Here is a 23,192-nt window from a genome sequence, read left to right as displayed (position 1 = left end):
ACAGAGGATATTAAAGTGCTGCGTGTCTTTCCCTGACCATTTTCACTCTTCAGTTGGCTTCCACAGGCCAGTTAGAGTCTACAGAGTATCTGACAAAGCTGCTGCTTTTCTGTATATAGGCTCCACTCCTGCACCAGCGTATATACCGTATAGAGTCTTGCAGGATAAAGGGACTTCTGAACAAAGATTTTAGTGGTTCCTTTAACTCATAGATTTATTTGTGTGTGTGTGTGTGTGTGTCAGGCTAGCTTGGGAAGCTTAAGCACACTTTGCACTGCAATTGACCCCAAAGCATTATCTTGCCAGCTTCCCACATCTTTCCCCCTCTTCCTTTAGCCTGGATCTCCTTGGACATGTTTCCTCCCCCAGAGTTTTCTGTATTTGCATGAAGGGTCCAGTCCTAAAAAAAAAAAATCCAGTCTCTGCATGACAGTGAAGTCAATGGGTCTACTCACATGAATTAAACTTTGCTGGAGCAGGCCCCTAGACATTAATTTTTTTTAAACTCCAATTTTACTACTTCTATTCTGTTTGGGCTTTGGAAAGAACAGTTAAAAAATGGATCATAGGTCTTACTTTTTAAAATGGCATTTGTTCCTCTGCTAATTCTTGCAAACAGGGGCTCAATACAAAAGGGTTTCAAGCATTGTATACCTATGGGTGTGTGTACAGTCTTGCATGGCGAGACTCTGGCAGAATATGTGTGCAAACATGCACACACGACATTATTCCATTTGCACATACTTACCTAAACGAGGTACTGCATATACAGGTACCTGCTCATGTGCATATACATTTGTAAAGAGAGATATGCATGTGCTTACACGACGTCTATAGATGTGTAAACTCTTAATTGCACATATACAAACATTAAAAATCAAATTAGTCTTAGATGCACCTTTTTCTTTTTTCATTAAAAAGGACATTTTAAACCCCTTTTTTGTTCACTTCGGTTTTACTGTAACTAATACAATTCACCTGCTCACCTAATGGGATACTTTCCTCTCAGTATGTTAAAACACTAATTAAAATGCATTACAATTATTAAATTGGGTAGAAGAGTACTTCTTGTAAAGCTTAGTCTGGAACTCCTGGGACATAGTTGTGCAGTGAATATTTTAGATCATGTCTCTTGTGTTACGGATCACACAGCACAGAACCATGCTGAATATCATGCCAAAGATCTAGAAGAGAAGGGATGCAATTTAGGGATCCACTTACAGAACAGTTATAAAATAGTCTGCATATCAGAACAACATGAAGGTTCTTACGGCAGAGTAGCAAGTGACTGCTTCCATCTACAAACCCCAAGACATCAGACAATTAATATAAAACAGATTTCACTGATACTGAAAGCCAAGATTTTAGCTGCTCACACTAGTTTCACTGTTCTTTATTCTAAATGTTAAGGCCAGCATAACAGCCCCAAACGTTAATATTATTAACATAAATTTCACTGATATCAGTAACTGTGAGTATTGGTATTATGCCTTGTATTGCACCAAAAGCTTCTGAATTTCAGAATGCTTCTACACAGAATATTGTATGCACATTTGAGTAAGAGCAGAGCATGATTCCAGAGGAACCAAGTCTCTGGAACTGGTGCTGAGCATTGCAGTTTTACAGTTACTACTCAAGACCTAGACTATACATTAAATATAAAACTGTATTCATGTTAGGGAACAAATTAGCTAGAGGGAATGTTAAAAGCAGAGAACAGTGGGTGTTGTCAGAGTCTCCAGAAATTTCTTTTTTTTTGCCACAGGTTGATTCTCCAAAGCAGTTAGCCGCTATATCCTGAGGCTTCGTTGCTAATGATGGGAGATAAGCAGTACTATCAGGCAGTTAAACTGCTGAGTTCATATCCCCTCCCGACACACTTCCCTAAGGAAGAAGGAGACAGCTAACCAGTCATACCCCATGAAGTGTCAGAAACAAGCACAGAAAAAATGTACAGACATGTTTCTGCTGCTAAAGACGCTATAATTTCATAATTTCCGCTGTATCTGAGGTGGGAAGCCATGGAAGATGTTCATATTTCTAGTGTGTCCTTGTTGAGCAATGAGATTACTGGAACTCTGTCCCACCCGTGTTGCTTTGCTGTATTTTTGAGTACACCTTCATGTTTTATACAAATCACAGGATTGTGTAATCCCCTTTACCCATGCCTCAGCTTCTGTTACATACATAAACCCTTCATCTGCTTTTAAGTGTCCACATAAGTCCATGAACCTCCTGCTCTTCAGAGCAGCTAAAGGTGTATTTCTTTACTAATATTCTGGCTCCTCATGCTGGTTTAGACTGCTGCCGGTTACTGAATCTGAAGGAAGTCATGGCACACACGTGCTGGAAATGCTTTCTGTTAAAGCCTGTGCTTGATACAGACTGTCCACTCCTGCCATATCCTTGCAGCAGGGTGACATCTATTGGTCACAGCTCTGTCATGAAGGAGCAGGCCTTGGGAATACAACAATACACACTTGTGGGAGAAGGTGGACTGTAAAGAAAGTTATTGATGATTTGATGACACAATTCGATGAAGCAGCTACCTGTAACTAGGTGCTACACTTCTAGGAAAGAAATGCTGTTCTGACAACTATGTAGTTTAAATCCTGTTCCTTTAACAAAATACATACTGATCACTGTATCTGTGACCTAGAAAATCTGTTTATAAACTATCCCTCACAATGCTACAGCCAGCATTTTCCTGGAAAGCCATTTCTATACAAAGGGTATAGAAATCTAAGGAATGGATTCTCAAAGAGCCTAAAGCATCAGTCTGCAGTTGTTTTGGAATAGATGAAATGCTGCTATGGCCTTTTGCTTTTCAGTTTTGTTCATGTGCACTCCGCTTTCCTGCTATTACAACAAAATAAGATTACCATTAGATACTTTGGACCCTGTCTAAGGACACAAAATGAACTGGTGAAACAAAGTCATGCAAGCCCGCTTGCGCTGATTTGGGTAATTCCCAGAGAGAGGACACACTGAAAGCAACAAGAATAGCTGCACCTTCGAGGAATCTCACCAGTTGCTGCAAAACACCTTCCACAAAGCTTTGAGTAAGGGTCAAATGAATTTTGAGAGTAAGAACATGGATTTACTCACTGTGATGCCAGCAATTGCAATTCCAACAATTCCAACTAAATGCAGATAAGCATCAATTATGTTCTGGATTTCAACCAAGCAGTTCTATTAAAAACAAAATGGAAAGATTTTTACTCCTAGAAAAATATACTCCAACCAATTCTGTCAGCTGTTCTCACTAAACAACAGGTAAACATGAAAAATGTTATTGCAGTCACTGTCCCAATTCTTGCATCTATGCCTTATGTTTTTTGGACAATTTTCCCAGCATATTCCCTTTTCTAGTGAGACATCTGTACCTTTTGCCTGTACAGGCTGACACATACAAGTCATTTTGTTACAATCAGTTTTCCCTAAATTTAAAACCCTTTATATGGTAGGCCATGCTCAGTCAGGAAGTTTGGCCCTTCAGATTGACATTGCACTCACAAGCAGATTCCACAAAAGACAGACATAACAGTATCCTTCTTAACACCAATGAAGTTTCTAGTCAGGAGTCTCCATGCATGATTAAGGCAGGCACTTGCCAAAATTCAGCCTTCACGAGGCTCTTCATTTAGGATTCCTGTTCTGCTACATCATTCTCATTTTTCTTTTCAGATGATGTAGTATTGTCACAGCTACCATGGGATGCTACAAGCAGGCTTCAGAAATGAGGGCTGGGCATTTTCGATATGACCTCCAACTTATTTCTACCTCTACTCTGCTCCATTTCATATGGATTTCATGCTGGCATTTGCAAGGTAAAAAGGAAGTTCTTACTTTCTTTTACTTATAGAATGTCTCCAGTTTTACTAAACAATTGACATGAAAAAGTGATTAGAACTACCAGAACAGAGGACACTTGCCTTTGGCATCTGGATGTTCTCTGGGCAGGGTAATCCCATTTGTTGTTCCATATTATCTTTACCACAGCATTGGAGCTAAATGAGACAGAGAGAGATGAAGAATCAAAGAAGGGGAAACCATAGACTTGTTTCATACTGAAAGTGAGACAATAAATAACTAAAAAAAACAAAAACAAAAACAAAAACCCAATACAGATCAAGTAATAAATTCATTCCCTATATTAACTGCTACTTCTGGTAGAGTTCCAACTGTGTGGGCCAAAACTCTCAAAAATCAGTTTCAATTGTCTGAAGCCATAGCAAACAGACAAATTTGTATTAACAACAACTTCCAGGAGGGATTTTTATCACGGAATCTCATAACAAAGCAAACAAGTGGATTTTGGAAAAGCAGATCCCTGGCTTACAAGGAAAAAGGACTTGTTAAAGGGAGAAGGCAGAAAGGTCAAATAGTGCATACAGAATTATGGGCAATGCTCAAAAGCTACAACAGAGAATGCTAGAATGTTTACTTCTGACAAAACATAGTGCTGGGTTTGGAGCCAGTAATAAATCAGTGTGTTTCAGAGGGTTTGTTTTTCCTGTTTGCCTATCTCCCATAAAATGCTTGGAATTCCTCTTTGGGTCAGAAATAACAGCTATGGGAGAAGGGACAAAAGGGTCTGAGGTTGTGAAATGTTTTTTCTAAAGAACGTGGGAATGCTGTAAGGAGCAACAAAGCTTGGGCTTGATCTCTGTGGGAGGCAGTGTAGATAACAGGATAGACCCCAATAGGATTCAGGAAGTCACAGGTTCTAATTCTGATTCAGACACTAACTTTTTGGGTGGCCTGAACTAAGTCACACATGTGCTTTTGGTTCTTTACCTACTTGGTTCAGTCAATGACAGGATCTGCTAGATTATAGGTTCTGGGACATGGGTCACAGGTTTTTCTCTGACAACTGTAGAGACATTCAGACCTTTCTCTCTCTCTCTGCATTTTTGAGTATTTATTCTTGGTTTTTAGTATCCAAAAGGGCCATAATAATCATATCTTCTGCACAACAAAGACCAGAAGCATCAGCTGAAATTTAAAAGCCTGTCCATTTTCACTTTCAAAGGTAGGGATCACTTGGGATCTGAAAACCAGAATTCTGACAGAGCCATCAGGAAACTGCATTGTGAGCCTCTGGCTCCATTTCAAGTAACTCTCAGTTCTTTTCTTTCATACCTCAGTGGAAGGCATTTTGAATTTTAAAGGGTAATGTGACAGCAGAATAGTAGAGCAAGGTATTAAAGTTCAGGAGGACTACTCACAGCCAAGTGGTAGTGATAGATAGTCCTGTTGACCTTCCCCCCTGGGTTTTTCATATAGTCATCGTACATGTCTTCATAGATTTTCTGGGCTTCCTGTATTGCCTGCAGAAATCAAACTTTCCAAGTGAGCGGCCAATAAGTCTTACCCCCAATCCAGTGCAGACTTCCAGCTTGTGCATCAACCTCCAGAGCAGAAAATTATGCCTGGTAAACTGAGGTACCATGATTGGAAAGACAGGAGGTTTTGTGGCCTGATGGCATGCAGGGGGACTCTGCGTGGGTCTGAATGTACATACGCGGTATTCTGTGTTTTGGTTAAACACTGTTAGTTGGAGAAGTTCAGTGCTTAAATTTGTTTGCCCTTTTCCCAAGCAATACCCTCTTATCATATAGTTCTAGTTGATGTTCCTTCTGGATGTAAAGTTGAACCACACTACAGGTTTTCTTTAATAGAGCAGGGCAGAAACTGCATCCCATTCTGTACTTGTGATAAGACAAGCTCTCACTGATTCCAGATAAGAATGTCAGACAGTCTTCCTGGGAGAAGTCTCCTGGAAAGTTTTCCTATGCAAGAGCCAGAGTGTAGGTCAGTCGGCACTGGAATCCATAACTGCCCCATTATTACATTAGAAATTGCTTGCTACTTACCGCTTTCTTCCCTATAAAGGCAAATACTCCAGCAGTGATCTCAGCCGCAAATATCACCAATAAGCAAGCAAAGAACTGCAGAGGAAGAAGAGAATCATATATTAATGTACCTTGCACAATTCTGCTTTATATGGACTACCAGTCAGTCCCTTGTCCATGCCCAGGCCTCAACAGCCCACACAGTAACTGAAAGAAAGCTGGTAAGCAAGGTCCGTAACAAAGGTGTCAAGTCAGATTTCTTGTAATACGGAAACAAAGGTGGAAATGGTGAAGATGTGGCTCAGATGGTAACTTCAGAAAAGACAGAAGGTAATTCCAGGAAATATATCACATGAGACAAGCAATGGAACTTCTTCATGTATGGAAGCTCTGCAACAGCATGATGGCTAGAGATGCTTGATTAGCCAGTAAAAGGACATAAGGCATTTCAGGTCTTGGACAGTAAAGATCTTTCCACTAATGACACAAAATGTATGCTTTTGAATTATTTTTCTGCGCAGCCCAGGCCCTTGAAACCTTTTACTTACTGCTCCAAGTAAGCACTGAGACTCCCGCGCTGCTCCACAGCACCCAAAAAATCCAACTGTGGTCATGAGAGCCCCTGCTCCCACCAATACATAGAGTCCTATGAAAAATCAGAATCAGACAAGAATTTAAGGAGGTTTCTTTTCCCAAAGTCTGCTACCTTTTTTTGTCAAAACCACACATTTGTAAGTAACAATGGTCTCTGCCTCACAAAGAACACCTGTAACACAGAGAAGTTTCTCTCACCACAAAACGAGACCAATGATTTCTTTAGAATTCTTGGAGACTCTCATGAAGACAAATGAGAAGACTTGCACCTCCCAAGTTTCCTGTCCCAAGGGCAGCTCAGTCCAGGAAGAATATATACCATACCATCCAGAACCACCTTACAACTCTTCAGTGAGGAATGTAAGGCAAAAAAAATACAACAATGCTAGAGGGCTTATTTCTGTAAAACCTGGGGCTGGAAATTTGCCATACTGCTATGTAGGGGTGGAACTTACAAAGCTACCTGGCAGCTATGATCTATTGGTTGCATAGCAGTAACATAAAAAAGGACATTTGAAGATTTTCAGGAAAGGTACAGGCACTACAGGGTGATGTTCCTCTGAAATCAATGCTTTGGCTGGGGAAAAAGCTGATTGCTATTGAAAGAAAAGGATAATTGGGGGAACCCCAAAAAGCTGTTAGAGAAAGTGAATGAAACAATGAATTTGAACCCTCTGGCAAAATAATGAGTGGGAAGAACAGCCTGGGGGAGGTCATAAGCTCAGCAATAGTCCTGAGCTTGGTCAGTGCAGAGAATGGAAACTTGTCTACAGTTCAGTGACTTGGAGCTTGACATCTTCCTTTTACGATAAGTAGCTGATTTACTGCCTGCTGGGCAGGTATATTCCAGCGTCATTACTTTACATTTTTTTTCCTTCAACGTACTGATGCGAGTGTCAGAATATGAGATATCAGCAGCTTTTAAAGGCTAATGTTATCAATGCATTATGATCAGGAGACTTGAAGAAGAGTTACTTGAAAATGGATAGAATCACAGAACCAGACAAATCGCATCATATTAAAAAAAAGGTGATTATGAAAGGAGTGTCTAAGACTTAGAGGCCAAGAACCTTGCAGGCATGGCCTGCAAACAACATCTCATGATGCCCTCATCTGAACCACAGGATACCCTCCCACCACCTTTTTTCAACAGGCAATATCGGTGGCTCTGCAGCAGCCAGCAGCAACACTGCACTGCCTTCATGTTCTGGACATTTGCAGTTAAATGCTGTGCAGTTACTGAATCATTTAGGGGACTGCTCAGCCACCTTAGCCAACCTCTTCCTGGGACTGCATTGCTGAATGGACTTGAGGCTACTGGTACAAGGAGTTATCTGTGTGTAGACAAAACTAACGACATAAAGAAAGAACAGCAAATAGTGGATCATCAGACTAAACACATTAAGAGGATAATGTAGCAATCTGGGGATAAGACTGCCAGCAAAGATCAGGCCTGAGACAAGTACAGCACATGGGAGATGTCAGTATCGTCCCATACATAGTTAAAGATCTAGGACCCTAGCCACATTCAGAACTGACAGGACAAAAACTGTAGAGGTAAGGGGAATAGCATTCATCTCTGCCACCTGTCAAACTGCTAGAAATACTCACATCCAACGGGGTTTTATTTCTATAGGCTTTATCTAGGACAAAAGGAAACCAGAGCAGAGAATTTTATTTTCCTCACTTGTAAACTTACATGCTTGATCAGTGCTTAGGAAATGCATCCATTCATGTGCTGTGTCAGTTCCCACCACACCACCACAACTGTGTTTGTGCCTTGTCTCTGGGTACCATGTCAGCCAAAGTACAACAGGCTCAGTGCAATGCCTTGTAATTCTAGTCTTCGTCTTGTGTGGGCAACGTGGAGGACACGCAGAAATCTGCCATGCCAATCCTCTGCTAGAAAAAACAGCTTCATTTCCCTCATGCTGTTATGAGGGGACAGTGGAGCTACAGGCTGCACACACTAGAGGGCACAGCGAGCCTTGCTCCCAGCTTTGACTATGCAGACTTTCAATAAGAACGTTTAGTATTCTTAATTACCAATTTAAACATTATTCTAAAATCTGACCCAAATCTTTCGGGTTAACAGAGCTGCTGGCATTTACTATTAGCAGGCCTTGTGTAACCTAGGCTAGAAAGCCCTACAAATGACAGTTTGCAATGATTGCTAGGAAAATGAAAAAAACAATCAATATATGAGTGCAGAGCATCTAGCTACTCTGCCACACAGATGCAGCTTGCTTGGAGCAGGCAAATTCCTGCTGGCTGCCCATTCATTAGCGCGTCACTGTCCAGTCACTCTATATCCGCCAGGTACCTTAATCTCAGCTATTGTGGTCCTCCCCTCCATCCTTCTTGCCCTGGTACCTTTCTTGTGCCAAGAATTGCTGCTGAGGAACACATTCTGCTAAATAGCAGTAAAACAATTATAATTAATACGGCTTTTCCAGGTTTGTGATGCCAGATATGCTGACTGTGCTGGCAGTTCATGTTCTTTATTTTCTAGATTTTTAATATTCAGCATCTTGTGACTTACTAGGACTGAGCATTCTTCAAACTAATACTTGTACACATTCACAACACAGTAGTTGTTACTGAGGGAGGGATATACAAAGATATATATGGCTCAGGAGAGAAAGGTCAGCCCCTTGTGGAAGAGTAATTGGAAAAGGCAAAAAACTTGTCTCAGGTGGAAAACCTGCTGTTCAACTGCCAAACACCAGAACTGCTGTTTCCCGACATCTCCATGGTAACAAACAGTGTGATTACAAAGATGTTTCCTGGATCCTTTTCTGCATGTCACTGCCTACTCCAGTCCTTGTAATTACTTACCAGGCAACGTAGCAGAGACACCTTTTGATTAAGACAACTGGAAAGAAGTCTTCCCATTCCTTTTTGTTGCTTCCAGCTAGCAAAGACAAAGCTCTGAGGTTGAGGGGTGAGACCACTTTCAGGAATTTGGATTTGCTTTTGTATGAGAAACAGACTTAACATTTCACTTGCATGACTCACAGCTAAACCGCTACCTCAATCAGAACTTCCCTTTTAAGGCGTGTTACAGGAAGAACTCACACCACTCACTAAACAAAGCTGAGCTTGCTGTGTGTCTGGGCCCCCAGCTGAGCCAGCCAAGAGATTAAAACCAGCTTCTTCCATCTTCTGTTCAGGAGAGTTCATTCCACACTTTGTCCTTTCTCAGCCTGGGACTAGTAGTCGCTGATACTCAGAGAGCTATTTCTAGATGGAAAATAATGACGACACTTAAAAAAAATTCCATAAAACTAAAGACGTTTTTACTTGTCTGCTATATATACACACATGTAATCTTTCACACAGGAATGAGACACTTGAAGAGTAGCTTGAAAAAAATTCAAAGGGACCAGGTTACTTCAGCTTGCACTGTGAGGTTTCCTAGCACCCAGATCTAGGTATGCTCAATTGGAGGATGATTTCCAGGAAGGGTATCAAAGCAATAGATTCAGAAACATCCTAGATGGTGTAAGCATAGAAGACAGGGAGCTACTATTTCTTTTCCTAGTGGGCTATATGCAGCAATGTAGACACGATCACCTCAAATTCTTAATAGGAATAGACCTACCCTGAAAAGTGAGATTCTCTAGAAAGGGAAGAAAAAGAAAAGGGTAACAATGGTATGGCACCCCTTAGAATCACAGCCTTACCTAGAGACCTGTCATGCACTGATAACTATAAGATAGCCCAGTTAGGATCAGCAAAGCAGACAAATCCAGAAATTTGTTGGTGGTAATGTCATCGTTGCTATGCAATATTATAATGTGTCAGAAATAACTATGCTTCGCTAAAGCCTACTCCTTTCAAAAAGGCAGGATGGAAAGCAAAGCCTTAATCAGCTTCTATTCATAAGTGCTTCCATTGTAAAACACAAAGCCTTGGCATGGCCTGCAATTCGACACCTGCAGCACAGCAGAGAAACAAAAAAAGGCACTTAGTTTATAGTCACAAAATGGAACATGTTTTATGGCTAGAAACTCCTGACAAAAAAGTTCATCACAAAGCTCAGCATGGCAAAAAGTGGGCAAGTCAGGTCAAGGCGGAGAGCTTGTTTCGGTGAACGGAAAATTTTGAGAAGACTGTCTAGCTGCAGCTTTTTGTGCAGCAGAAGTAAAAAAGTACAAGGTAGAAAGGAAGTAAATGTTTGTGTCCTGTGTGAAAGTTTTACTCTTACCTCTTCTTGCCTCTGCTAATTTCCTGATTCCTAATTTTGTCACTGTGATCTGTATCTGCTAATGAAGAGGGGAGAGAGTTTGACAACTAATTAGTCTCTGGGTTCGTTGGCAGCAGACAGCCCACACAGGAGCAAACAGATGAAGAGAGAATACCGAGAACAGGCATGCTGTTGTGGCATTAAGGAAAGCAAACCCTGGACCTCATGGCAGAAACCTGCCATGTATGTGACAAAGCAAGTCACTCTCAGCCCCTGAATGCAAACGGATGAAGAGGAACATTCCAAAGAATTAAAATCCATGTGCAAAATGCAAGAGAAAATTGGTTGATCTGAGCAGATACAGCCAGGACACTGATGACTATGAGGGGTACTGGAGGAAATACTGGCTTCTTTGTAAATATAAGAGGATGAAAACCAAAGTGTCATAGGACTGGTTGGTTTGTTTTTTTTTTTTTTGACTGTGACCTTTTTTTGTGGGAAAATACTCAGGTTTTGGGGTGGTGGGGTTTGTTTGGTTGGTTTTTTTAGCTGTACTAAAACACACACCACCCAGCCAGCCAGCCAGCCAGATTTTTATAAGCTGTGAAGAGAAACTAACACTTCTACCTTGCACTAAGTCAAGTGAGAGAATACCTAATAACAAATTGATTTCCTTTCTGGCTAAAAAATAGAGTCTAAGAGCGGGGGAAGCCCATACTTCAGCCATTGTTTCATTTTGCAAAGAACAAATTTGGAAAGCGGTAAAGCAGCAGCTTGTCTATATACTTGATTTTTTGATTCATCCCATGGAGAAAATAATTATTTCCTGAAAATAATTCCAACAGGAGGGACTCCAATTTTCTAGCAGACTCTGCTTTGCAATTACAAGGGGAATTAAAAAGTTATCCAGCAATCTCAGAGCAACCTATGGCTCCCAGTAGTGAAGAATGGCAAATCGACAACTCAGTAGTTCGTATTTATGTTTGTGGCACAGAGTTCTTCCATAAGATAGTTTCCTCTGGGTATGAGCACATATACCCTACTGGGGATGTACTTGGAGACAGTGGATCTGCAAGTGTGAAGAAGCACCTCAAGAAGGATAAAGGGTATTCTGTGTGTCATTTCTGGATCAATCTGAATGAAAGGTTTCCCTTTGTGATTAAGAGTGAATACAGATTTTCATCATTTTAAACTAGGTAGAAGAGAAGGATGGAATTTTACAGCTGATGACTGCAATATGTCTTTATGTATATCAAGATTGAGGGAGGGATCAACCCCATTCTTAGAAAAATTATGAGTGAAATCTGCTAGACATCTGTTCTTTGTTCCTTAGAGCAATTAAAAACTGCTTTCAAGGTAACATGCAAATCTATGCATAACTAATTGACACGAAATGTCACCAGTTCTTTAGTCTGTCATATGGCACTTGGACAGAGTAACAATTGTGTCCTTAGAACCAGAGTCTTTCTATGCTCTCATTGCAAAGAATCATGTGATAGGCAGAAGTGTGTACTACCCATGTTTTGTGAACAGAAAGGAAACATTACAACACAAATAAGGCAGGTAGGAACCTACTAATGTACCGTGAGTATTAAAACCATTCTTACTTCAGACAACACATAACCATCACCACCACCACCAGATATACTTTGCCAGCTGCCTGGGCTGGTAGAGATCTAATTTCAGAGTCTGGAATAGAACTCCCTCCCAGAGTTGTTTTTTCTTGGGTTGTTGTTTGTTTGCTTGCTTTTTCAAAAATCTTACCTATGGCTTTGAGATACAAATCCCTGTCTTGAGCCTACTGCAAAGAGCAGAAGCAGACAAACGCACACTGTCTCTCTGCTTGGCTTTATTTCACATGGGTTTCTTGTTTACCTGGCTGCTATGGTCACTTTCCATTTTAAATAATTCTACTTTTTCTTTTTTGGGCTGAGTAACTAACACTGAACAAACGGCCAACTGTTCATACTCCACTAAGAAAACAAGAAGCTCTGTTCTTGGTATAAGGGATCCAGAGGCAGCGATGACAGAAGTCCTAAACCCAGGCATGACCTGAAGAGATTTCCCTGAGCTTGTATATGCATTACAGACTGGGAGGCAGATGTGCTTCTCCACAGAAGGACTGACGTTCTCAAGTTCTCAGTAGAGCACCAAGGAACCTGCAGGGCAAATGCACTATTGGAAAAGATGAGAAACACATGTAGGAGTGGGAAATAACAGGCCAGACAGGGACAGTTGCACACGTTGCACACGGTAGCAAAGTCATTTTCTGAAACAGGCTTGTTACTGGAGATTACCATTTTTGTGTTAATAGATTTTTAGTATATTTATCTATAAAGTACAGTTACAAAACTGGAGAAGAGAGGCAGAGTCCTCTGAAGAAAGAGCAATTTCTGGAGAACTGAAACATACCCTTAATTTGAGCATAACGCACAGACATAATTACATGTCTTGTGTGAATTCAACAAGTATTTTGTGGTTAATCTTCCTGGAAACACAAAAGCATTACAGATACCAGCCAGTTCGAAGGCTTCTGCTGATGCACAAATCCTGAATTTCAATTTAAAAGCAACCTCATTGTAATGTAACATCCCGGTCCACTGCTTCCCCCTTCCCACAGGATACCAGCACTTGTTACATATCTTGCTCACATACATCTCATAACCCTACGTAATTACGTCCCAAATTCACATAAGCCAAAGTATGTCAGCTATTACCTTCTCAGAAGTCTCCAATGGCTCTTGTCAATGTCTGCTTCACCTTATACCAAACTTCACTGAAGTCAGATGTAATCAACATACCTGTGTTAGGTGGATCTGTACTATCACAGTTGAACTTCACAGAATCCTGTGGCAATGGATTCTACATTTTAATGATGCAAATAGTGTGAAAAACTTCCTAATATGGAAGTTGTTCATAGTGCATTTTATGATACTAATCTTGTCAAACTTCTTAGTACTTTTCCTAGTTTCATTGCATCTTTTTGACCAGAACCACATACAGCATTCAAGACACTGAGTGCACTGCAAATTTACACAATGACATTAAAACTTTTCAGTTGAATTCTAATTTTCTTTCTTAATAATTCCTGACATTTACATGCCACAGCTGAGCAAGGCACTTTTGTGAAGATAAACTGACAGTGAGTCTAAGATCACATTCCTGTGTGTTTAAAGCTAATTTAAAGTCTGTCAGTGTTTATACCACTTAGATTATCTATTACCACTTGCATCACGTTGCTTTATTGATACTGTATTTTATCTGCCTTTTTATTACTCAGCCATTTGGTGTTCTGAAATCCTCTCACAATTCTCTTCAATCCTTTCTACATTAGGACACCTTGAATAATCCTGTGTGTATGCATACATTTCCATGCAGATATCAGCAACAATTATACACTTCCAATGCTTAAATGCCCAGGCTCCAAGCCACCCAAACCAGAAAACAGGGTATGGCCATAATGGATTAATGGAAATCTGCAGCCCCCACAGTAGCAAAAGTTAGGACTCTGCAGATAGCTGTCTTTACACAGAATCACAGAATGGTCGGAGTTGGAAGGGACCTCTGGAGATCATCTAGTCCAACCCCCCTGCTAAAGCAGGTTCACTTAGGTTCACTCCAGTTTGTGCCCATTTCCCCTTGTCCTGTCACTGGGCGCTGCTGAAAAGAGCCTGGCCCCATCCTCTTGACAGCCACCCTTTAGATATTTATAAGTGTTGATAAGGTCCCCTTAGGTGCACTTTACCCACGTAAGTGCACCCTCTCTGTAGATGCTTTTGATGTGACACACCCCAAAAAGGAACTAAGGGCTATTTTGTTGTGGTTTTGGTTGTGTGGGTTTTTTTTTTTTTTTTTTCCAGCAGACAAAATGTTTTCCTCTTAGTGGCTTCATAGCGGACAGTCCCATTGTATTTCCAGCTCTGTCAGAATGAAACACAACACAGGACATTTCCCTTGAGATACAATGGGTTATATTGGTTTGGTTCTTTTTCTAGAAGCCACTTTAGAGACTGGCATCTAGAGCAGAGTTTGTCCTTTTAAACAGTATATATGAAGAATAATACACGCAACTGAAAAAGCCTGGGCATTCCTGGAGTTTAGTGTGCTGATACAGCGAGAGGAAACATCTTGATGTCTTTTTACTTCATGCAGGACCAATGGCAGGTTTATCCCCAGTCACCGTGGTCACTTGCTACAGGTGGCTGTTTCTGGAAAAGTAGAAGTGTTGAGCCAGTAGTGCTGGGCTCTGGCCTGTGCATGGGCCATCCAACCAGAATCAGATACAACTGCTCAATCGCTCACTGAGGTAGTGCATCAAAGAAGGAAATGGCGTAACTGTTGGTTCAACCCTTGCTGCTGTGTGGAACTGGCTAGCTTTTAGATAGCTACACACAAAGAGAGTAGGGTGGGAGAAAGGTTTACGCAGGAGGACAGTTTAACAGGCAAAAAGCATAAAGCAATTCATTGAAAAGAAAATGCTTCCTGAATCTTAGCGTATTGCAAATATAAAATAATCAACCTGAGATAGATGGACAGATTATTCCATTCGGCTTAATTAGCTTGTTTTGTCAGAATTCTAACTTTGTGGTGGCCTTGCCTTTACTCTGCCAGATGGGATACTGACTCTTAGGAATTGATTGCTAGGTTTTATGATCCAGCACAGAGACTGAGGACTTTCAAACAACTTTCATTTTGAGTAAGCTTTTTCTAGGGGGTAGTAATGGTGGTGGTGTATTTTTCAAGAAGATTTCCAGTGCAGCAGCTTTCGTTTTCCACTCAGGGCCACTGACGGCCTTTTCTAAACCACACTTCCTCAACTGCAGAAGACGACCTGCACACAAGATGATAGGAAGACAAGTTCATTGCTTAAGTCTTAAGTACAGACTAAAAGCCTCTCCAATACACATGATGGCAGGACCATTTGATGCTCCTCCTGTGGTTTTGCATCTCTACACAGAGGCTACTTTGCCAATAGCTCTCATTTTCAGGGCTGATAGAGTTTGAAAAGCTATGGATTTTGGACAGAAAATACTGTTGACTAAGAGTATAGCACTTGACTCCAAAATACATGAGTAGAACTATAACAAAATGAGGCACTTGAGCAGAGAATTGCAGTTTACATGGATTTAACTGCTAGTCAACTCCTGTTTGCATGGGCACCCACTACTATGGAGAAAAACTACTAATATCCTTCAAAGCCAGACATGACTTCATATCCTTAGGCATGTGCCATCTGACTGTACCTTTCAAAGGCAGAATGATCACTCATGCTCTCACAGACCCCAGGAAAAATCCACTGCCACCATAAAACTACCCACAACTGGTTTGGCCCTAGTGAATGCCTGGACCACAGACTGGATCATGGAACTGGGGCAAAGACAATGTAACATAGCAGAAAGTTTGTGAGCTCTGGCTATGCAGGAGAAGCAACACTTCAGTGCTGCCAGTTATGAGAAAGTCATCCAGATTGATTAATTCACATTCATCAGTTTTTGTTATCATTCCTGATGGGGCTTGTTAAGTACATACACTTCATTTTTATTGCTACTGGCAGTGACATGACCCTCTGCTCTTCATTTATTAGGGATACAAAGAGTTTGTCCTCCATGTTGCCCAAGGAACCAGAACAGACTTTCCTCTTCATCCACCAAAAGTAAAGAGGCGAGAATACGTGTCTTGAACTGACCCTTAAAAAGTTCCCGTGTTCATTTTTACTTCACAAATGCTCAACTTGCACTCAGCAGGCACTCTGTCCTCCCTTCTGTGCTTTAGGTATTTTTAAATTTAAGAACAGCACTACTACAAACAATTAATTAAGGATCAATTAATTGTGAGTCAGCAATGACATCTTGGGTTCACACAAGCATCTCTCTTTTCCTCCTGACTGTAGCAGACTTTCCTGCCCAGTTAAAAACTCACCAGAGTCTTGGTACGGGAGTCTCAAGAAGGACGAGCAATCTGAGGGAATTCCCTTTATTCTACAGATCTTTTATCCATTTCTCCATTGGGTCAGTATAGTGTCACAGACAAGTCAGATAAAAGAGGTTAACTGTCCAGCTATTGACCTTTGCTGAAATTGTCTTTTTTCTTTCTTTCTTTTTCTTTTTTTTTCTCTTAAGTACAGCTAAGAGCAGGATATATGAAATCTACCAGAGCTGAACTGCAATAGAACAGGAAAGCTACAGTTTTGCTCACCACTTGAAGCGCCTGCACAAAAAACTATGAGATGGAGTAACATAAAAATATTGTCATGCCTGCAACTGCAGTGGGAACTCCAAAAGCTGGGGAGCTGCAGAGAAGGGATATGCAATTTTAGGAGGCCGCTCCAGCATAAGATACATCTGGTAAAGTGGACGGAGACTGCATGGGTCAAAGAGTTCCAATTTCAACCTTTTTATGTTGTAGGTTAAAACACTGCAAGCTCCAGTAAGGAAGGAATATGGATCACTGAATACAAAACCACAAGCAATAGAAAACTAAAAACATATGTGCTTGACCTCAGCACTGCTGCCTGTAAGTTGTTCTCAAACCAACAAAAACATTTCAGTGGCTGGAAAAGATGAACAGGCCTGGTTGCCAAGTCATGGCCCGAACTATTCCAGAGGGCAGAAAAGACAGCTGGACTGCTCGTGAAGAACAAGGCTATTTAAGGAGACTCATTCTGGCCTAATGGAAAAGGCAAGGATATAATTATCAATTATTTTAAACTAAAATAACATTTCAGATGCAGGAAAAAAAAAAAAATTAATGAGGAAGCACAAGAGAGAAGCTGGTTAGATTCAGCTGGCAGCTTAATCCAGGTACAAAAAGAGCAGAATGTGCTGCTCTTTAGAAGCAAGAAAATGTTTTCCACAAGATGGTGATTCTGGACAGTGCTTCAACTTACAAAGCAAACTCTAATGCAGCTGCACTGTTGTTCCAAGCACTGACACAAAGCTGATCCGATCACAGGGGCTGGGATTATCACAAGGCAGCCACAAAAAGTCAGTGGGCCAGAGCTAAAGAAATTACTTTTAAATATATGGCCATATGTTTATATCTCCAAGTCATACTAATGATCTGCTTTCTCTTTCAGCCCTCTGGGCAGCTGCTCCTTGTGTGCTGCACAGTGTTCCATATTAAGAATTCCTATGCAAAATTCTAGCCGGAATGCATATTACAGAGCAAAGACACAAATCCAAATAAACAACAGTCTATAGAGTCTCTGTGAGAAGGGCGCAATACACAGCTGTCAAGGGGCACTCAGAGCTGAAATGTCCCCGCAAGGTAAAGCTCTTGAGCATTACCATCAAGTGCAGCCTTGTTTGCACACCATTACTGAACTTAGCACCATTCTTTTACCACTGCCTTAGTCACAGACTGTTAACAGCTTCAGACTTCTGAATGGCTGCCCCATCAGATGCTCAGAAGTCACAACAGCGTTTAACATGATTTGTAATGAGGGAGGACAGCAGAAATGTTGGTTTTCTTTATCAGGAATGCTTCCTTCAGAGCACAATGCCTATTACAAAAAAGGGCCAAAGCTTTGCTTTAGAATTCAGACAAAAGTGCAAGTTTAAAAGAATTCTCTACATATTTATGTCCTGTTCCTTAGCACTTCCTCTGCTAGCAGTTACATATTACAGCATACAGCTCTATAAATACAGGTGACAGCCTACTAGTTGAATGTCACAGTCTTATGATGAAACTTTTACAAGAACGTTCCCCAGGACTTCCCAAAATTAACAACTCTGAACAGCTTTTGTAATTCCTATTCAGGACTGAAGCAGATAAAATCTTTGAGAGATTTAAATACACATGCACCAAAGAATGTCTTGTTTACACAGTGTTACAATCTGCACTGCAAAGCTGTGAAATGACTGTGGCGCTTATTCGCATCAGAGGATGTACTACTTTCTGGCTTCTAAGAAACGAACAGTACTTGATTTTGAAGGCCAGAACATCCTTCTGTCTTGTTGAATCTCCTGGGTCAAACATAAGTGGATGAGACAATGAAGAGTTCCAAGATACAGCATAGGAAATTCAGCAGGTATAAACTCATCTGGAAATGAAGTTCGTGATCTAATATGCTGCTGACATAGCAGCTCAGATGTAAGAAAAAAAGTAAATCATACTTCCTGGGTTTCTGTGTCGGTGGATGTGCTACAGGGTATTTTACAGTAACCCTCAGGTCCCAATCAAATTTTCATGTGAATGATTTTATTCAGCCTCACAAACTCCCACAGAAACAATGCTGGACATAACATTTGACTCATCTATTCCCACAGTACTATACAGTCAGCTCTGTGCCTCTAGCCTAGTTGCATATATTAAAGGAGCTTGGGGTTTGGACTGTGATATATCAGAGTCAAGGTCTCCACTAAGAGAATCGGGGTATTTAAAGTAACTGCACAGCCCAGGCAATATTCCTGTGATGGGTAACTGCCTGCTACAGGACATCTTGGATCAGCTTCCATTCCTAGCCAGAGTGGCTTGATGGACAAGGCAGGACTGGGTATTCATTCACACTTGGCATTTGTAGATGGTAGAAATGTTTGCACCAATTGGCTTTTATTGAGTGAGTCCGTCTCCAGGGGTGATACATTAAAACAGAAAAAAATCTGACTCTTCTGGTGTAAAGACATGTTACAGTTGCCAGTGGATAAAGAAATGCTGTTGCTGGCAGTCCTAGACAGCTCCTATCTAAGGATGTCTATAGATACACAACACAGGTGGTTGCAGAAAACCCAACTGGAAATCCTAGTGAGAAAAAAAATTATCTTAAATGCTTAAAAGTAGATATGACCAATACCAATTCTGTGGGCTTGGGGAGCTAGTTGATTCCTACCTAGGTTTGACAAACAGTTCTTGAGATGACTGAACTCTGTGTAGTTTTACTTTTTGGCTGTGGAAGGATTTGCTCTGATAATTAAAGTCATACTGAGGGCCTCTGTGTGCAGATGCAGGGAGAACTTGTGAGCAAAAGTTATACTGCTGCACTGGTATTAGAAACATTCAAAAGTGACACTTGTTTTGTTGGCTAGCAGCTCCACAGAAAACTCTGTAAGGATATATTGGTAAGACCTATGTTCCAGGAGTCTCTGACCCATCTCAACTTCTATTCCGACAGTATTAGCACAATTCACTTAGGATACATGAGGACTGAATCATATCTGAGAGAAGATTCATTTAGGCCTAAGGAAGCAGAGAAAGGACGAAAGGCGTCACACACATGACACACAGCACCAGAATGTCCAGTTTTGTGTAGTTCAGCCCAGGAATTGTTTGCCTTCATATAATTCAATGCATAAAGGGTGTCACATGCGCCAGGATGAAACCAAGGCTAAAGGCTGCTGTCATCACAGGCACTTTAACTTACCCATGAAGAAATACTCTGGAGACTTTTTGTCTGAAGCAAAGTCTGCCATAACCCCACCAAACCGCAGCCATAGACCAAAGGCAATGACAGCCAATCCTGCCAGCTGCAAGATAAACAGACCAGTCAATACTTTAGTAACAGTTGGCTGGAAAGCATCAAAGAGGTGTCATTGGCACCTTATGCTATCGTGAAATCCCACAGCTCAGGATTGCACTGTTAGAAAATTCAGGAAGCACTTGCCAGTGTTCGGTAACAATGAATTCCTGTTATAGTCCAATGTACTTCTTTCTTTCAGTTCTTCAGTGTAGTGGTGCTTCTGAACTTACTAGTGACTTTCAAACCTTGTAAGTAAGCTCATTTAGTCATCAAAACTTGGCCTGAATTGCAATGGGGTATGGAGTGGGGCGGAGGGGATTTGTAGAGGGGAAGTGAGTGCCCATAAGAAGAACAGACAGGCTGCAAAACCAATGAGGAACACTCTGCCCTCCTTCCTAACCCTCAGAACCACACTGTAGTCCAGCAGTATGCAGGAGGCCACTCAGGCCTGGGTCTGGAGTCAAGACACTATTACTGTAGGAAAAGTACCTTATGGGGAAGTGCTGCATGACCAGGAGTTAAGCCCTGCTGGCTTGACACACACCAGACTTTGAGGACAGAAGTAACCTGACTTTTTTTTCAACCCTTCTAGCTGTTTTAGGGCTAAATAACAGCCTTTTGGCTTCCCCTGTATGTGTCACAGGTCCAGCTCCAGTGTCACAGGATATATGCTGCTGTAGAGAGACCAGCTGGACCTCTAAATCATACCAAACTACAGGAGACAATCTGCCATTTCAGAATTGCTGCTGCTGCTCAGTAAGAAGGGTTCTGTTTAGAGGCTTACCAGACAGAGAGGGTTCTTAGGGATGTGCTGAAGTTAAGTGTGTTTGGACCAAATACAACAGGGAATTTTTCTGTAAATCACCATGGGACCCCTATCAGAACTAGGAGGTAAAAGGATTATTACTGTGTACAATGTCTTGGATCACAGAAATTACTAACAAACAAGTGATGGATGCTGTCAAATGCAAGGAAAACTTCCCTTTAATGTGAACAAGACTAGATCAAAAAGGAGTGTCAAGGCATGTTGTTTGAGGGGAAAGATCTATAGGTGGTGGTGTCAGACCAACTGCATGCCAGAGATATTTGTAAGCCTACCAGGCAATGGCGTGTGTCCTGGCAGACAGCTTCAGCATCCTGCAGGACCAGGCATAGTGCTTTGCTGCTGTTCTGGTGGAGGCCCAGAGCCTAGGTCTGTACCAACTGCACAACCTGAACGAGGTTCACAAAACACCTGCTGCTTACCACATCCTTGGCAGCCTGGCACGGTGCTTTTTTAATGTGCCTTGCATTGCCTGGCACTTGATTCATCTGGCATAGCTACAGCAAGCAAAGAAACCAGGCAAGCATAAGGCTGAAGAGCTTGGGATCACGGCTTTCCTCACAGAAGTGTCACAGCACAGAGTGTGAGGGTCCCCTGCCTCCCTGGTCATATTATTTGAACCTCCCTGCTTGCAGGCATGGGCTCAGCCTTCCGACCACCAGAGCATGCTATGAGCCCTCTCGTGTCAATCCAGGCTTCTAAGTGCCTCTGGTAGTTTAGATGTGTTTGAAAAGAAGGCCCCCAGTCCAGCTGAGGAGATAGTTTCTTCCATCTCAGTGAAAAGGCAGATAACAAAACACAGTAATTGTCACTTTTGTGAAACAACATAACACAAAGCTTTGTCCTTCTACTGACTTGCAGCTGCAGCTGGGCAACATCACTCTGCTCCTACAGCTTGAGCACAGCAGCACTGTGTACCCGGAGCTTGCAGTGCTGTCACCAAGAGGGAAAAGCATTTGGTTTAACTGTGTTTCAAGCATAAAGGAGACAAAAGCCCATAACTGCTTGCTCCAGAGGCTGAACAGGATTATTTTGTGATTTTTTTTTTTTTTTTTTTTAAAAAAAAGTGAATCAGAAAGAAAGAACAAGACATTTGAGAAGATAATATTGCTAATTGTTTTCCAGTGTGAAAAACTGGAGAGCTACTGGAAGGGAGAACACAGCGTGAAGGAAAGTGAAAGAAAAAAGAAGGCTTGAATTCAGTTGTGCCATGAAACTGCGAGACTATTACAAAGTGCGATGAGGGGAGAATGGGCATAGCATTCTCAGCCTCCTGAGCAAGGGCTCTGCAGGAGACACTTGCCACATTAGGGTAGCTATCAGCAAATGTGATGCAAGGACTTTCTCTTAGGATGAACTTGTAAGAGTAGCAGCTGTTGGCTCACTATTTGAAGTTACATAATTAAAAAGCATCGTGATGCTGTGAAGAAGTGTTTTGCTGCAATACGCTGCATGGGATGCTGGGTGAACCTCTCACAGCCTCCTGTTGGTTGACACTTTACGCTTGTTGGGGAAACTGTCACTACTTTAAACTACCAGTTAGGAAAGACCCTGTCTGTTCTCAGCAATGCCATCTTACATCGAGTACATCTTTCCCAGGAAGAGCTGTAGCTTTACAGAAGCTAGTAGAAGTCGAGAGTTCTAGTAGGGCACTTGTGCAACGCGAACTCGGTAGCCCGGCCCGCCGCCTCCTCCGAGGGACCCGCGCCCCTCCTCAAGGCTCGCCCCTGGCGCGGGGCAGCCCCGGGGCCCTCGGCGGTGCCCCGGGGAGGCATGCCGCCGGCCGCAGCCTGCCGCCCACGCTCTCCCGCCGGACCGACCCCGGCCGGGGCCCGGGAGCGCCCGCGGCAGGTGCCGCGGGCGGCACGGCTCCGCCCGGCCCGGCCCGGCCCCGCTCCGCTCCGCTCGGCGCGGCGCTCACCCAGAAGGTCAGGTTGAAGATGAACAGCAGGATCTTGATGCAGCGCATCCGCCCGTGCGCCGTGCCCATGGCGGGCGCCCGCTCCGGCAGCAGCTCCCGAGGCGGCTCGGCCCAACTCGCCGGCGGCGCCGCACGGGGCAGGGAGCGGGGCGGCGCCGGGAGGCAGGTGCAGGGCTGGGCGCGGCGAGGGGCGGGCCGGGGCCGGGCCGGGTCCGCCGCGGGGCAGCCCCACCGACCGGGACCCGCCCCGGCAGGCGGCGGGCGCAGGGCGGCTCTGCGGCGGGGACGGCGCCCGGGGAGCGGCCGGCGGCGGCGGCGCGGGGCGCGCTCTGTGCCCGGAGCAGTGCCGCGGG

General features: G+C 42.6%; 1 protein-coding gene across 1 annotated transcript; it reads right to left on the bottom strand.

Annotated features, from left to right (window-relative positions):
* Positions 1 to 1,104: 1,104 nt before the first annotated feature.
* On the bottom strand, positions 1,105 to 22,908 carry TSPAN2 (tetraspanin 2). The gene is made up of 8 exons (XM_086476434.1): positions 22,840 to 22,908; positions 20,000 to 20,102; positions 6,407 to 6,504; positions 5,880 to 5,954; positions 5,232 to 5,333; positions 3,936 to 4,010; positions 3,109 to 3,192; positions 1,105 to 1,184 (listed from the first exon to the last, which is right to left on the bottom strand). The coding sequence occupies exons 1-8, from the start codon at positions 22,906 to 22,908 to the stop codon at positions 1,119 to 1,121; spliced, it is 672 nt and encodes a 223-aa protein (XP_086332560.1). The 3' UTR covers positions 1,105 to 1,118.
* Between the last annotated feature and the right edge of the window lie 284 nt (positions 22,909 to 23,192).

This window comes from Leptosomus discolor, chromosome 21 (genome assembly GCF_034619465.1).
Source record: "Leptosomus discolor isolate bLepDis1 chromosome 21, bLepDis1.hap2, whole genome shotgun sequence".
Lineage (NCBI taxonomy): Eukaryota > Metazoa > Chordata > Aves > Leptosomiformes > Leptosomidae > Leptosomus > Leptosomus discolor.
Note: the sequence above shows the minus strand (reverse complement) of the source record. Positions and strands in the feature narration are given on the sequence as shown.